Source organism: Panthera leo, chromosome F2 (assembly GCF_018350215.1).
Source record: "Panthera leo isolate Ple1 chromosome F2, P.leo_Ple1_pat1.1, whole genome shotgun sequence".
NCBI lineage: Eukaryota > Metazoa > Chordata > Mammalia > Carnivora > Felidae > Panthera > Panthera leo.
In genome coordinates this window covers 80,187,667-80,204,149 of record NC_056695.1, presented here as the reverse complement: position 1 = coordinate 80,204,149, position 16,483 = coordinate 80,187,667, and the positions used below count along the sequence as shown (strand labels likewise).

General features: G+C 46.4%; 1 protein-coding gene across 11 annotated transcripts in view; it reads left to right on the top strand.

Moving 5' to 3' along the window:
• The window catches only part of PTK2 (protein tyrosine kinase 2), a 257,636-nt gene that overhangs the window by 81,690 nt on the left and 159,463 nt on the right, over window positions 1-16,483 (top strand). For 9 of the 11 annotated variants that reach the window (XM_042924271.1, XM_042924268.1, XM_042924270.1 and 6 more), the window contains one exon: window positions 7,522-7,748. In XM_042924271.1, the coding sequence (XP_042780205.1) occupies window positions 7,554-7,748 (195 nt within the window). In that variant the 5' untranslated portion in view covers window positions 7,522-7,553. Of the gene's footprint in view, window positions 1-2,127; window positions 2,229-7,521; window positions 7,749-16,483 lie in introns of those variants that run through there. The other 2 variants (XM_042924269.1, XM_042924273.1) reach the window with 2 other exon arrangements.

Sequence of the window (16,483 nt, the reverse complement as noted above, 5' to 3'; positions counted from 1 at the left end):
TGTGGCTTAGTTAAATGATACTAATCCTCAATAGAATGGTTCAAATCCAGTTTAACACATATATCAACTGTGAGTAAATGTGTAAAGTACAAACTCAGTCTGCAGATCACTACGTACATAAGAGATGTGAATTGTGATCAGTGGCCAGTCACGCTACCTCTGTCACAGTCTGTTCGTGACTGGCCACTGTGCATCTGCTGCTCAGTTTATACACAGCGAAGTGTGTGGTTGCGTTGCCTTCTTCTTCGCCAGTGATGAACCCCTGTGACATTTTATAAAAATGGATCATCAAAGGGAGGAATTGACCAACAAAGATGAAATGAAGAATTGAAACAAGAAGTGGTAACACCGGAAGTGATGTTGTGCTTACATGTGAAGGTGAAGGGCCCCTGGGTGGCTCAGTCGGTTGAGCGTCCGACTTCGGCTCAGGTCACGATCTCATGGTTCGTGAGTTCGAGCCCCGCGTCGGGCTCCGTGCTGACAGCTCAGAGCCTGGAGCCTGCTTCAGAGTCCGTGTCTCCCTCTCTCTCTCCGCCCCTCCCCTACTCACGCTCTGTCTGTCTCTCAAAACTGAATAAACGTTAACAATTTTTTTTTAAAAAGAAAGAAGATGTGAAATTGGTGACTGTGTAGTAAGAATGGGAGAGGCCTTGGTTTGCATGAAGCCGCCACAGGGACCCGTAGACACAGTTTCATTAACTTGGCCAGTGGATCAGGGAGTTATTTCAACTTTTAAAGCCTGTGTGGGGAGTTTGGACAGGCTGTAATGCGACAAGTGGAGATCGTGCCGATGCAGGAACCCGGCAGCTGGCGGGAAGTGAAGACTAGCGGGTGTGCAGGTGCAGTGGGGCAGATACGCCGTGCAGACAGCTTTGCAGGGTCCCAGCTGAAACAGAATTACAGAAAAAAAATAGCAGACTGTAGGAACGTTGACTTTGCTGTTGATTCAGACTGTCTAGTTAATGTGGTCACATGGGCTTGGAAAATAAAGGGGGACTTGCTGACATAAATGAAGAAAACAGTTGTGACAAAAAAGAGCATGCCCCCGAGGGCTTCACCGTAGAGGGGTTTTCAGGGATGCACTGAGCGTACCAGGGACGAGATGTTAGATGCTGGCCCAAAACTTAGAAAGGAGTGTGACAGTTTGCCGAGGCAACGGAAAGACTCTTGCTCTGTACCTTCTGTTCTAGAACGAGGTGAAGGAGAGGCAGCTGTGGTTCAGACCACTTCTGTCAGGTCATCTGACGGTTCTGCGCCCCTGTGCACAGCGAGAAACCACCTGTACTTACTGTAGTTCGAATCCATGTTCTGTCAGTTACCTGTTGCTGATCATAAGTCATCCCAACACTTAATGTCCTGAAATGACAAGAATTACTTACTTTGTTCTGACCTGCAGTCTGGGCAGGGCTCAACACGGACAGCTTGTCTCTTTCCCCCAGGCGGTCGCGAGGCTGGCCCAGCTGGGGGTTCACTGTCAGGGGGTCCACTGTCAGGGTGGCGCTGCCTCGCGGCCGGGAAGTTGATGTTGGCTGTCAGCCCGACGCTCAGCTCAGGCTTTGGTTCACGGAGCTCCGTTCTTGGGCCGCTTGCGCTTCTGGATAGCATGGCGGTCCCGTTTCATGAACGAGCATCCCAAGAGAACCAAGGGGACCTGGTTTGCCTCTTAATACCTAGCATAGGATGTTTCTTAGCCTAGTCAGAGGCTCCTCCAGATTTGAGGGGAAGGAAGGAACAGAGACTCCACCTGTTGAAGAGAGATCCAGAGTCACCTTGGAAGAACAGGGTTGGGCATGGGAGGTATCGGTACAGCTACCCTTGGAAAATAGAAGCTGCCACTTACTGATATATATATTTAAGCAACATTAGCTTCTCTGTTAAGTAAAATCAGTGTAGGAAATTTAGGGTGTTCAGGTTAGGTTTTTTATGAGCAAAGAAACCCAGATCTTGTGTGAAAGAACAAAATTTGGGAGAAGAAAGTTTTTATACCACTCTAGTTTGTTTAAGGGTTTACTTTAACTAGGATCACCACCAACTTCTTAAAAATTCTCCAGACTTGTTTATGTCTTAACTTTTTTTTTAATTTAGTTGTATCGGTTTGCATTCTTTGCAGCTTCTCTCAAGTTCTGGCAAGCTTCTCAAGTTTTATTGAAGGGCCAGCATATTTCAGGTGTAATCAGTTTGCTCTCTTGGTGGGGTCTCACCATGCAAGTTCCCGGGTGAATTCCCGAGTGAGTACCATCTCAGGAACTCTGGACATGTTTGTTCTCTCTCTTTTGCATGTGCTGTTTTATGGGACGTTTGTATCAGACCGTGGGGGTGGAGGTGGTGCTCAGAGCGAACTCCAGCATTTCCCAATATCTTGTTTCCTGACACCCTGACTTGGGATTGTCCTTATTCCTCCAAGAGAAGAAAAAGGTAGGCCCCAGGACTACTTGGGGTGTCTCCTGTGTTAAAGAGAGCGCTGAGGCTCTGCTGGTCAGCAGCGAGGTCAACACTCCCTTTACAGGAGGCCCTGGACCCCCATGCGGTGTGCCAAGTCAGAGCCCTCTGATGCCTCAGTGGGGGCGCAGCAAAGCGTGCACGGCAGCCTGGCCTCAGTGCTGGAATTTCACCATTTACGACAAAATTGGGGTAGAACTTGGTGTAACCATCTGGCTAGAAACTTTCATAGTGATTTGGGAGTAATTTTATGTTTGAAAATTTTTTTAACGTTTATTTATTATTGAAAGACAGAGACAGAGCGTGAGCAGGGGAGGGGCAGCGGGAGAGGGAGACACAGAATCTGAGGCAGGCTCCAGGCTCCGAGCTGTCCGCACAGAGCCCGACCTGGGGCTCGAACCCACAAACCACGAGATCATGACCCGAGCCGAAGTCGGACGCTCAACTGACTGAGCCACCCAGGCACCCCAGTAATTTTATGTTAAGTGACTCTGATGATAGAAATTTTGTGCTTTTGTCTTTTATTTTTAAATTTCATTTTCCTAGAAGTTCCTTCTCATTGCATCTTACGTAAGTATTGATCTGTGACAGGCTGGAAATCGGAACTGGTCCTTTGCCACAGGTGGTCCGAGACCCTTTCACGTGGGTCTGTGCCGTGGGCAGCTCGTCTCAGTTTGTACAGTTTTTTCAATTCCTCTTCTTTGACAGGTGTTTGGAAAAGATCATTGGTAGCGTGTACAGGGAGCAGCAGATGCCTGTGACCGATTGATTAGCCTTGAAAAGTTCTAGAAGATAGAACTGGCCACAGTTCACAGAGGGCTGTGGTTGCCGAACCCCGCAGGGTGTGCGTCTCTGTGCTGACTTGGTGAGGGCTTTTTTCATTTGGAGACGCAGAGACCGGCAGCCCCGGCTGTACAGCTTTAGCCGCGGGTGAGAAACAGATACGGGAGCACAGACAACACAGGGAATTGTCAGTTGTGGGAAACAGAATAGTCAGTGTCGCCAAAAGCCTCTCTTGGGACTTCTCATTCCACGGTGGAGACCATCCCTCACGCTGACTAAACCAAAGTCTTGTGACTTTTTGTGGTTTTGTGACCGCCAGAGAGGTGGCCTCGATGCCAAGATCTCAGAATCCTCAAGACCCACAAAAAGACAAACATGAATGCCACCAGTAGGGGAGGTGGGTGGTGGTTCACACAATCTGATACAGAACTGTCTAGAAGAGTCATGGAAGGCTCGATGGTGGAAGTATTGCCAATTTGAGACTTTACAGCACAAATAGGATTTTTGACAAACAGATGAAAGAACTAAACTGTAAAACAAAATCACATTGTCGTGAAGTGCTTTGCTCAGGTCATAGAGCAATGGTTTCTCTTTTTAAAAATGTTTTGGCCGACTCCTTAAGGACTTACGAAGGATTTTGCTATTGATTTGGGGCCATAGGAGTATATTTGTGTAGTGTTTTTGGTGTGGCTTCTTCTCCCTTGACACACTGAGTATTAGGAGTAGTGATTTTCATCGCTAGAATGTCAGCTCTTCTGAGCACTCTGGAGATGTAGTGTTTCCTCCCAGGAATCAGTTGGTACTGTGTTTCGTCATCCTTACTGTCTAGTTTGGGGAGCAAAAGACATTGCTCTAGCAATCCGAAGTGTAGTTGATTTTGTTGGATTGTCCAGCAACCTTGCTATAGTCATTCATTAATTCCAGTAGTTTCTCTGTATGTTCTTACAGATTTTTTTCATACATAATCATGCAGTCTGTGAATAGTGATACTTTTATTCCTTGCTTCTCACCCGGTGTTTAACTTCCCTTTTTGCCCATGGAACCTGGCTAATAGGACTTCCAGAATGATGTCAGTCAGAAGCGGTGTGGTGGGCGGCCGTGGCCTTGCTCTATTTGTGGAGGCCCGGCAGGGGGCTCTTTTCCGCCAGTATTTCATTTTTTAATGCAGATACTCTCCATCAGATCAAGGAAGTTTCTTTCTTTTCTTACTTTGCTAAGAGTTTTTATCATGAGTGGTTTTTATCATGAGTAAACTTTCCAGATGTTTTTTTCTGCATATGTTAAGACAACTATGGTTCTTCTCATTTCTGAAATATGATGAATTAATTGATTGCCTTTTTAAAAAATTAAGACCGTTTTTTAAGAGGAGTTTTAGGTCTGCGACAGAGTCGAGGGGAAGGTACAGAGAGTTCCCGTGTGCCCCTTGCCCTGGTACGTGCATAGCTTCCCACGTTACCACCATCCCCCCCCGCCCCCAGAGTGGTACATGTGTTACAGTGGACAAGCCTACACGGACGCATCAGGATCACCCAGAGTCCATAATTTACCTTAGGGTTTCCTCTTGGTGGCGTAATGATGTGAGTTTGGACAGGTGTGTCATGACAGGTATCGGTCGGTATACAGTCATACTCTTCTCCCTGCCCTGAAAATTGTCTGTGTTCTGCCTGTTCATCCCTGTCCCCCCCCGGCTCTGCATCCACTGACCATTTTACTGTCTCTGTGGTTGGCATGTAGTTGGAATCGTACAGTATGATCGGCTTCTGTCACTGGTAATATGCATTTAAGGTCCCTCCAAGTCTTTTCATGGTTTGGTAGCTCACTTCTCTTTAGCCCTGAATAACACTCCATTGTCTGGCTGGACCACAGATTGTCTGTCCGCTTCCAGCTTTTGCTGTTGTTAACAATGAATATTAAACCACCTTTGTATCCCTTTAATGAATCCCTTTGGGTCATAATATGCTATGTTTAAATATGGAATGCTTAAATTTGCTAATATTTTGTTAAGATTTTTGCACCTGTGTTTATAAGTGAGACTGAGTTGTGCCCTTTCCCTTATTGTCCTTGTCTGGTTTTCTATCACTGTTTTGCTGGTCTCATAAAATAGCTTGGGATATGTTCCCTATTTGTTCAGTGGAAGAAGTTGTGTAAGATTAATATTCTTCTTCCTTAACTTGTTGGAAGAATTCAAATATTCCTTTGTGGGAAGAATTTTAATCACAGGTTGACCATTTTTAACGGAATAGGTCTATTTAGACTTTGTATTTCTGTTTTGGGGTTTGTACCGCAGCCCTTTCTACGGCTTGAGCTGCACTTTGCAAAGAGCTGTGCGTGCGTCTCGACTCTCGTATTCCATGGCATGAAGTCGTTCACGGTACTCTCTTCCTAATATCTCGTACTGTGTTATTACCTCTTACTCTCGACCTCCTCCTTCTGTTGTGCTTCATCATCAGTATTGTTAGTTTTCTCCTTCTCTCCTTCCCTTGATCAGGCTTGTTGAATGCTGTCAGTTGCGTTATTTATTTATTTATTTTCAAAACAACCTTGATTTTGTTTGACTTCTAAATTGTATTGTGAGATATGGATTTAAGTACTTAATTTCCAGTCTTCATTTCTGATATATGCATTTAAAAGTATAGGTTTTAGGGGTGCCTGAGTGGCTCAATTGGTAGAGCATGTGACTCTTGATCTCAGGGTTGTGAGTTCAAGCCCCATATTGGGTGTAGAGATTACTGAAAAATAAAACTCTTAAAAAGAAAAAGAAAAAGCATAGATTTTAATCTAAGCACAGCTCTGTCCACACGTAGTGTTGATCTTTCTTTTAATTGTAGCCTTGAATTCAAAATACTTTGATTCCTCTTTGGCTAATGGGTTACTTGAAATACATTGCTTCATTTCCAGTCAATCGGGGATTTTATAGTTATTTTGTTGTTGTCGAGCTTAATGCTAGCCACGGAATATACTCTGAATAATTTAGTCCTTTGGTATTTCTTGAACCTTACTCTTTCACCTGGCATGGGGTCAGTTTTAGCGCATGCCTCACGTGCGTATTTAGTGGGTACTCCCCGTGCAGAGGTGAGCTGTGCTGGGGCGTAGTGCTTTCTGCTGGTTAGACTGACGTTACTGGTCATGCTGGTCATGTCCTCTGTACCGGACCGAGGTTGGGAGGGGATAACCGGGTAGACTCCTGGCCCCTGCTGCCGACCTTCAGCTTCGCTCAGCTGCTGCCAGCTCCCTCTGGGCTTAGTTTCGGGACTGGTGACTGTCTTAGGGGACAACTAGCAAAGTGTGTGACTCAGTTCTCCACTCTGTCCTGCTCACCAGAGTCCTGGGGGCCCCGTGCTCATAACTGGGTCTCTCACTGTCAAAAGCCCGGCTGGTTTCTCCCATCCGTGGCTCTTTGTTGATCTTCACGCTCTTGAAGGCCCAGAATTGGCATATGCCCTTTGATAAGTCATCTCTTCATGTCTCCATCTGTGTCCCCTGCTGTCCTGGTTGCCTCACAGTGTCTCAGACTCCCAGCTATTGTTTGGGCTGGTTTTTAATGTGACTTATCTGAGTTTTCTCAGTGGGAGTGTTAGTCTTGGCCAAGCTATTCCCTCACATTCAAATGGAAGTCCTCCCGTCACACCAGCAGACATTTATTTGTTTACTTTCTGGTTTAGTTTTGTTCTCAGTTGTGACCTGTCTGACTCTCCTGCTGAGGGACTGGCTAACACGGGACAACCTGGCTTTGACCGAGGGGTTTTCATCACCAGTGCCTAGTACATGTAGTGACTTCTTGTTGAATTTTTATCGTATGAAGAAAGAACTTGTATCTCACATAAAAGGTTTCAAAAGTAGGCAGTAAAATTAACATATTTGGCTTTCTTATGAGATTTTCCCACAGATTTAAAGGCTGTGATTTTAAAAAGATGATACATTTACAAACGTGTTATCTGTAAGCAGGGTAACTTAACCGTTATAGGTAGAAACTTAACCTGTTTATAGATAACACAGTGAATTTTTGACAGAGCTGAACTAGGACCCCTGGCCTTTTAATCTGTTAATACAAATTTAACAGATATTTATTCTGCCACTGTGAATTAGGTAGTGCCCTGGGTGTGGGTGAATACAATGATTATTTTGGTAGACCAGGCCTCCGTTCTCCTGACGCTCACCTCGGGCATATAACACACCACAGGGGAAGAACGGAGAACGGTGTTGTTAACGTAAGGATCAGCATATCACGTTTTCATTGATTTTAACCACATTTTACTAGGTCTCAAGAATTGTACGCTGATGATTCTTTTTCTCTTGCAGATTATGACAGATACATAGCACCAAGCAAAATAATGGCAGCTGCTTACCTTGACCCAAACTTGAATCACACCCCGAATTCGAGTACCAAGACCCATCTGGGTACCGGAGTGGAACGTTCCCCCGGGGCAATGGAGCGAGTGTTGAAGGTCTTTCATTATTTTGAGAACAGCAGTGAGCCAGCCACTTGGGCCAGTATTATCAGGCACGGAGATGCTACTGATGTCAGGGTAAGTGCGTCTTCCTAGAACACATCCTCCGTGTAAATGGCAGGTTAGATAGGCACAGGCGTTAACGGCACATACCAAAAAAAAAGATAAAAAATTTTTTTCTCACATTACAGAGATGTTACCTTTTTCTTTATAATATTTATGCAGTTAATATGTGACCAGAGTTTTAATTGTAAAATTTCGTAGGAACGTAATAACTGAACCATATATTATTCATATAATGCCATTGACGTGGCATTTTTCTCTATTTTTTTTTTTTCTTAACTCGTCAGGATATAAGAGAACAAAGCAATGAAAATAAGCTCTAATACTTAGGAAATAAATTATTTCCTAGAAGGTGAATCTTGAAGGTATCTGCATGACTCAAAATAGGATAGACTCTTTGAAAACTGATAGGTTCTACAGACCGGACCCTTGTCACAGCTCTGGGATCGAAAGGGCCCCTGCTTGTACAGCTTACATCCTACTGGGGAGACACCCACGGCCTCGGTTGCTGTCCCGTGTGGGGTGCACTTCCCAGGGCCCCTAGGGCGAGGAAGCCTGTGTGTAGCTGAGCGTAGGAGGTAGCGTGGGCGTCAGTGAGCAGAGCACCGTGGGCGAGAACAGGGAGAGGCGCCTTCGGAGGCAGAGGGTGCCGACAGGGAGGACCGAGAGGGTAGCACTGTGATTGCAGAACACTGAGTCCAGGACGTCGATTTTCAGGAAGTGCTCGCTTGGGCCAAGTGTTACAGAACCCTTCTCCTCCTTCCTTCCCCTCAACTTACTCCCTGTCCGTCGTTAAGGGGGACGGTGTCCAGGGCCAGGATGAACAGATAGACCTTTTTTCTCCCCTATCTTTTCGTAATAATGAAGCCAATTAATTTTCTACTCTTTAACTTATATGCATGAACTATTTTTAAGCAAGTTAAAGGAATTGGTAGAATTTAGATTTAAGGGTATAGTACTACATTTGAATTCTATGTAATTTTCTGTTACCTCTGTAACATTGCAATACTGACTATTCAAATGGACTAATTATTCAGAGGAGAAGAATTCGTTCAGTATTTAAATATGTATTAACATCTATTCATGTGCGATAATTGAACTAAAATAGTCTCTTGTTAACAAACTTCTTATGAAGCTTGATGGCTTTTTCTAGTTTTCCTATAGTTTTGTTTTACATTTAAGCTTGTAAACACAGTCACTTGGTAGGAAGTCTGGCAGCCAGTGTTCTACCTTAATAGCACTATTCATACTGGAGAGAAAGCACACAAATGTAACTTTTATGAGAAGGCTCTTAGTAGGCATTCTAGTCTTTGTGAATTTCAGTTATGGTGAATGAGGACGTTTCTTAAAGCATTCCATCAGCCTTATTAGTAAACTTCACAGCATTTGTACAGGAGGGGAGCCTTTCAGAGATGTGAATTTGACCAGACATTTAGCAAATGTTCAAGATGGGTTATATCTGAAAACGTACCTTGGAAGGGCTCCATGACAGAGGTATTTTAGTATCAAATGTACTGCACACAAGAGGATTAAGATCAAGGAGAGAACCAGTGATCACTGGGCACATGTCAAGCCTTTAGCCAATGTTACAAATTTACCAGACATCAAAACGTTTATATTGTGAAGAAAAATTTAAACCAGATTCACATACCTAAGTTATGAGAACATATTTGTTGAACTTTTATGAAGATCAGTGCAGGCAAATCCATGTGACTGAAAACCAGGTTGTTTTATTTCTTAGTAGGTGATAAATGTTTTGAAATTTAATAACTCTCATTAGTTGATGATTTTCAACTTGAGGCGAAGAAATCTCAACTGGCATTGGTTCACTGCAGCCTTTCCTGTGATGGAAGGTGGCTATTATTCATAACCCACTTTTATTTAAGGCTGTAACTTTTGAAAATGCAGAGTTATTAGTTGATTGGTGGATTTGCACAAGCGAAAAACATAGTGCTGCAGAACGTGCCTATGGCATCTTTCTCCCCGAGAAGCACCAGACGGAGGACCGTTATAAAGGGACTGGCATATATTGCTAGGCAGGAGTGCAGTGGAAGGAACATGGCAGCATTTGAAGCCTGATGACCGACAACAGAAATGCGGTGGGGGCGTGAGTTAGGAGTGGAAGTGTAGGCACTTGGCAGAAGCCAAGAGACCATTTAATGATGGTAGCAAAGAGGAAGCCAGACCATCCATTTTCTGAAAAGACAGCTCACTGTGGTCCGAAGTAACCGAATAATTAGCTTCAGACCCTCTGTTGCTGCACTGCCTGATACACTAGACGTCTACAGCAATCGAACACTTGAATGTAGCTAGTCTGAGCTGGTGTTCTGGAAGTAGAAACTGCAAGATTTCAAAGATTTAGTATGAAAAAAGAATGTAAAGTATCTCATCAGTAATCTGTTATGACTGCCTGTTGAAAGGATAATGTTCTTGACCCAGTAGGTTCAATAAAATACAAATAGTAAAATTGCAACAACCCATCTCTTTTACCTTTTTTTTAAACATTGAAAAATAACTTAGGGAGCTTGCATTGTATTTCTGCTAGACGGTTGTGCTCTGTAGGAAGTGATTATCAGACAGACTGCTTGACTCAGAAGAACACCACCTTTGGAGGAGTTGAAAGATTTATTTTTACCAGGAAAATCCTGGATTCTTATCATAAGTCATTATTTCTCATGCTGCAGTTAATACATTTTACTCCTTTTACATGTATGTGCTAATTACACTTTAATTAGTTTACATGTTTGGTTGTTGACAGGACCCGTAGGAGCCCATCAAGTTATAGGCAGAGTACAGAGCAGCAACAGTAGAGGCTCCTTTTTGGAGGCCCTTGCAGGCCTCGGGGGCAGGCCTCGGGGCCTGGGACACAACCAGGCCGTCCCCAGCCCCTGTGGCAGCACCTGAGTGTGAGGAGGCCAGAGCCTCCTTGTGGGGAGTCTGTGAGACGGGCGTGTGGGTGCGCTCTGTCTGCATCATCAGCCTCAGGCACCACCAAAGTCAAGTGCCAGTCATAGCCCAGTCATGGTCACTGAACGGTGCTGGCGGGCTGATGCATCCCACCCCCGCATAACCAGCAGCCCACGGGTGCAGACGTCGCTTACCTTGGCCGTAGTTTGGGCTCTGTGCCAAGAGCATGTTCCAGGCGACTCTGGAGCTCAGTGTGGGGTCAGCCCAGAAGAGTCAAGGTTAATCCATGCTGGCCTGTATTGAATAAGATTGGTCATCTAGAAACATTGTAGTGGTATGTCAGGATGATAAGGGTGTGTAGAAAATTCCATATCCTACCAGAGGAGTCCCCTACTTGGAGAAAAGAATGACACTTAACAGCAGACTTTTCATCAGCAATGCTGGATGCAGGACGGCACTGGAACAGCATCTTCTGAGGGCGCAGGGAGGGGACTCGTACCTCGGAAGTTTTCCGGACGAAGCACCGATCGTGAAGACGTGGAATGAAGGGAGCGTTGATACCACAGGCTGTCTTTGAGGAGACAGTCAGGAGACATAACGGGGCATGAAGACCCGTGAGCCCGGGAAAAAGTGCTGCAGGGACGTGGGCGGCGGCCTGCACGCCGCCCCCTTGCTCCTCCCCTGCGTTTTCATAGTCTCTTCAGGCCTTGACCAGGGTTTAACCAGCTCTGCCTTTCCCACCCCCATGCCCCGTTCTGACTGCTCTCCCTCTGACCTTAGGACCTGAGTGCCACCCGGCTGCGTGTGCCCCTGTCCTCCATCTTCATGCTTCTGACTCCAAGAGAACCATCCATGAGTCCGTCTAGGGGCTCCCCTTCCTTCAGTGACTTGGGTCCCTTGGAATCATCTGTTATTCCTCCTTTGCTTACACCTGACGTCCAGAATGTTAGCTACTTCTGTCCACACGTTTTCCCGAAGACACCCAGGATCCGCCCAGTTCCTATGGCGTCTACTGCACGTCTTCCTAGAGCCACCACTGTTTCCATGTGCGTCGCCACATGGCCTCCCGACACCCCGCCGTCCCCTGGGGCCCCCTCAGTCTGTTCATGAGCCAGCAGCCAGGTGATCCCATTGAAATGAAAGCCAGGGCACGTCAGTCCTGCACGGAACCTTCCCTGGGCTTCCTGTCTCATTTAGGGTGAACGTTCAGGTCCTTTAAAAGCCTCTGACTCTTCCCTCTCCCTGTTCTGCCCCATGGCCTTCTGTCCTCCAGCTCATTCCCTTTGACTTTCTGCTTCCCGGACTGTTTCTCTAACAGGCCTGTCTTCTAATCAGTAATTTGCTCAAAACCTCCAGCAGCTCCCCATTTCTCTCAGAGGAAGGCCAGATTCCTTCAGTGTAGGCCATACAAGGGCCTACGGGATCTGGCTCCTTGTTACCCGTTCTTACCTTACTTCCAGTGACTGTCCTCACTCTGTCTCCCAGCTCAAGAATGCTCCCTCTCCTCCACCTTTTCCATTGCCCGTCACCTGTTTTGTTGTTTTCTTCACATGCTTTCTCCTTACTGAGATTGTCTTGTTTCTTGATTTGTTTGCTCTCTTATTCTGTTTTCTTCCCCTAGACTGTAAGCCCGGGGTCTTACTGCTCCGTGGTCTCATCACCTGTGTCTTCAGCAGGGCCTAGTGGGCACACAGCAGGTACTTGATGGATTCCTTTTTGAATGACTACATGAAATCCTAGGTGAAATGGAGTACTTCTGACAGAAATAAAGTTAGGAAAACTGGTGGCAGGAGTAGAAAGTAGTGGACCAATAACCATGAAAGAAACTGAGAGATTACACCCATCCAAAACCATACCTAGCCTTACTGATACCTCTAGCAAACCTTCATTCCTACCTTATTACTATTTTCTTTAAATCACAGGGCCTGCAACAAGGCATTTTGTACCCAGACACCAAATCTAGGCAAGTACAGATTAAGTAGCGACTGAATTGTTGGACAATATTGTTGTTATGTGCAGAGGGTCTTAAAGTTGACTAAAGGGCTCAGTGCACTTTTCTAGCTACCTAGCACACTCTGAGGTCCCAGTACTCGTCCTGAGCCACTCAGTTACCTGAATCTGCAAGAGTAAACAAACGCAATAAACTCAGCCCTGTACTTTGCTAAATGCGGAATATCCTTGGTTGGAGTAGGACTAATTATTGTAACCACACTGGTAGTGGGAAGAATAATGGTAGAAATATTCTGATCAATTTTTTTTAACGTTTATTTACTTTTGAGAGAGAGAAAGAGAGAGACAGAGCCTGAGTGGGGGAGGGGCAGAGAGAGAGGGAGACACAGAATCAGAAGCAGGCTCCAGGCTCCGAGCCATCAGCACAGAGCCCAACGCGGGGCTTGAACCCACGAACCGCGAGATCGTGACCTGAGCCGAAGTTGGATGCTCGACCGACTGAGCCACCCAGGCGCCCCCATTCTGATCAATTTAAAATTAGCTTTCTGATCAGAGTGGAAAGCACAGGGACAGTTTGGGATTCTGTGAGTCGGCAGCAGTTACGAGCTCTGTGAGCCACTGCGCTGTGCTCAGAACGCCAGCGGCTGTGGGGAAGGCGCCCTGTAGGCCGTCTTCCCTGAGCTCAGCCACAGATGGTTGCCGGAAGGGCTCTATGTGCAGTAGTCCTGTGGTCTCCAGTGTTTATTGTCAAGTGTCGTCACTGATGCTTCGTGTGTGTCTCAAATGTCAACTTTCTCTGATAGAGGATCAGGTGAATATGTATTTAAAACGTGAACATTTCTTTAATGGAATAGTATCATCTAGGAAGAAACTAGAAAGAAAAACCATAAGAAAGAAACAGAGTCAGAAGCAACGTAAAGAAGAGTATGAGACGGCAAGAGCACGAGAAAGAATTCTCTGTCACGGAACCTTAGAGATGGTGATTGTGGTGGGCAGAATAATAGCCCCAAAAGGTATCCATGTCCTAATCCCCAGAACCTGGGCATATGGGAGCTTCCATGGCAGAATGGACTTGGAAGATGTGACCCACACTAAGGACCTTGAGATGGGGAGATTATGAGCTGCAGACCTTTTTTGGCTGTGGTCAGAGGGAGGGGGCTGCAGTAAAAGGGTTGGACGCAACCCTGCTGGCTTTGAACATGCACAGAGGGGCCTCTAGCAGCTGGACGAGGCCAGCCTGGAGCTTCCAGAAAGCAGTGCATCCCTGCTGACACCTTGATTTTAGCCCAGGGATTCCCATTTCGGACTTAGGATTTTACAGGACTGAGAAGCTAGCATTTGTGCTATCTTAAGCTCGGAAGTTTGTGGTTGTTGTTATGGCAGTAGTAGGGAACAGATGGGCACAGGTGTGCTTTGTCTCGGGGGACTTTGGGGCCGACTTCTGGGTGAGCGCTGAACCGACAGGAGGAAGGCAGTGCTGTTGGAGAGCAGGATTCGGATCTCCGCACCTTGTTTGCGGTAACTGAATGACAGTGAGGCTCCTCCCGTGCGGGTGGGATCAGAGGACAGAGCACAGCGAACAGTTGGTTTCCTTGAGGTAAAGAGCGTCTGAAAGAGAGACACAGAAAAATAACTGCATTGTAACAAACAAATCAGCAGTGATGGTTGCACTTGGTGACTCCTGGCAGGAAGTGGAGAGAAGTGCGCTGTTAAGAACAGTGTGTGTGGCTTTAGATCTCTCCTCTCGTGATAGAGGCCTTGCAAGTGACAGTGGGGAGACAGCTAGACACGTAGACAGTTCCCCGCACACTGGACAGGCCACTCTCACGCGTGTGTCCAGCACCTCCCTCCTAGACTACGGCTTTGGAGGCAAGGGTTCTGTCGTATCCATCGTTGTAGTGCTGCTGCCACGCGGACTAGGTGCACACATGCTCACTGACCCAGGGAGGAAACGAACATTCATGAGCGAATGAATACGAAGGAAAGGTCTGCAGGACTTCTTTCGACCAGTGGAAAGGTCATTGCTTCTTTCCAGAACACTGTCCAAAAGATAGGTAGGTGACCAAGTTGAACCCGGCAAAATCGTAAAAAGAACTTTTAGAAACGAAACCACAGACTCATCTCACTAGTGTGTAATCAAGGACAACAGTGAAATGTCCCCCACCTCTTGTGGTCCATCACACTGATAAACACTCAAGATTGATTTCATCCAGCATTGGCATGAGGTGAAGGACAGTCTCTAATGTCATGTGCCAATTGATATAGTTTCACTGGTTGACGGTTTGGCCGTACTTACCAGATGTCACACGTTTCGTAGCTTTTGACCCAGGGCGTCTGTTTCTGGGTGTTGTTTCTGCACGTGTGTGATGCCAGCTTCAAGCACGTTCACAGCAGTATTGTTTGCATGTCCACTCCCCCTGGCCCCCCCAGAGCTGGGGAACCCACAAGAACTACCCACCAGGAGTAGAATGGCTCTGTCTGCTGAGTGCTGTATGTTCCTGATAAGATAGAAGCACAATACAGACACTGGCTTCTTTTATTTTCATCCTTAAGAAGAATTCTTTTCCTGTGAATATCTAATGTGAGGATTAATCAGGAACATTACGTATTTCCAAGTTCTGGGATAGGATACCGATGAGCCAACGGCCTTTTCAAAGTAGTGAAGTGTGGATAGGATTGTCGTGGAACATCAAAGTCAGGATGAGGAATTTAAATTTAATTCAGCTGCCGTTAGGGGTATATTATAAATCCTTGTCCTGTTATCTCCCTTGAGACAGTCACTTTTCTAAATACACGTTTTCCAGAAATAATATATGCATACATTTCCATATGGTAGCAGGGTAGGTTTTTCTGACTGTGCATTCCTTACTAAATGTTTAGTTCTAAAAGTTGTTTTTCAGTTATCCAGAACCACATGTTTGGTTCTCAAAATTAAGTTACTGAGTGTAGGTACTGAGCATCAAATGTGTAAGTCCTTTTATATTCCTAACCTTGGCTGCCATTCAGACTGAGTCCGCGATGAGATTTACAGGAGTTCTAGAGAAATAGGATAGAACACAATATGGGAGCATAATAAAAAAGCAAAACATGAAATAGAGGGAAGTGTCTGTGTGTTTATTGCTTTTAATTTTCTTAGTGGAAAGTGAAGGCTACAACTTGTTTAGGGTGGGAGCTCCCTACGGGATGGGAGCTCCTCGTTACACAGAAGCAAACCGGAAGTCATTCTGGGTGTCTTCAGGTAGTGTGATCGAGTGAATGGGCTGAAATTGCGTCTGTCCCGTAAAACTCCAGATTGGGAGCCGGCTTGTGCCCTGGGCTCCACGGTTCTGGACTCGGTGTGTCCACGCTGGCCTCTCTGCAGGTGGGTGCCTGGGTGCCCTGTTCCCTGATAGGTCGCCAGGGTAACCTTTGCTGGGGCTCATCAGGGAAGGCACCCAGGGAGGGCGGGATCTCTCCCCGGGGTTGATGGCACAAACAGCGGTAGGAACCGGCGTGTGTCTGGAGGGGAAGGATAGACCTGCCGAGACAGATGGTTGGGAACAGAGAGGGACCTGCACCAGGGCCCTGACAGGAGAGCAGTGGCTCTGGAATCTGGTAGCAGCGAGCTGCCGCGGACTAACGAGAGGACGTGCTAAACCTGAGCCTTAGAGGAGGGCAGCTGGTGTCGCTGTGCCCTTGGTAGCAGATGGGCAGAGTCGGGACCGGGGCACAGAGCGCCTTTGTGGGAATTTGAAAGAGGCGCCAGCTCCCGTCCTGTGCAGCAGGGACTTGCGTGTCGGCAAGGGGAAGCTGAAGAAGTTGCCTCTGAGAGAACTACTGGAAGCCGATGTCCCACCCCTGAGCGCAAGATGTGCCGACTAGAGGGCCGGCTGGATTTCGGCTCCTGCTGCCCC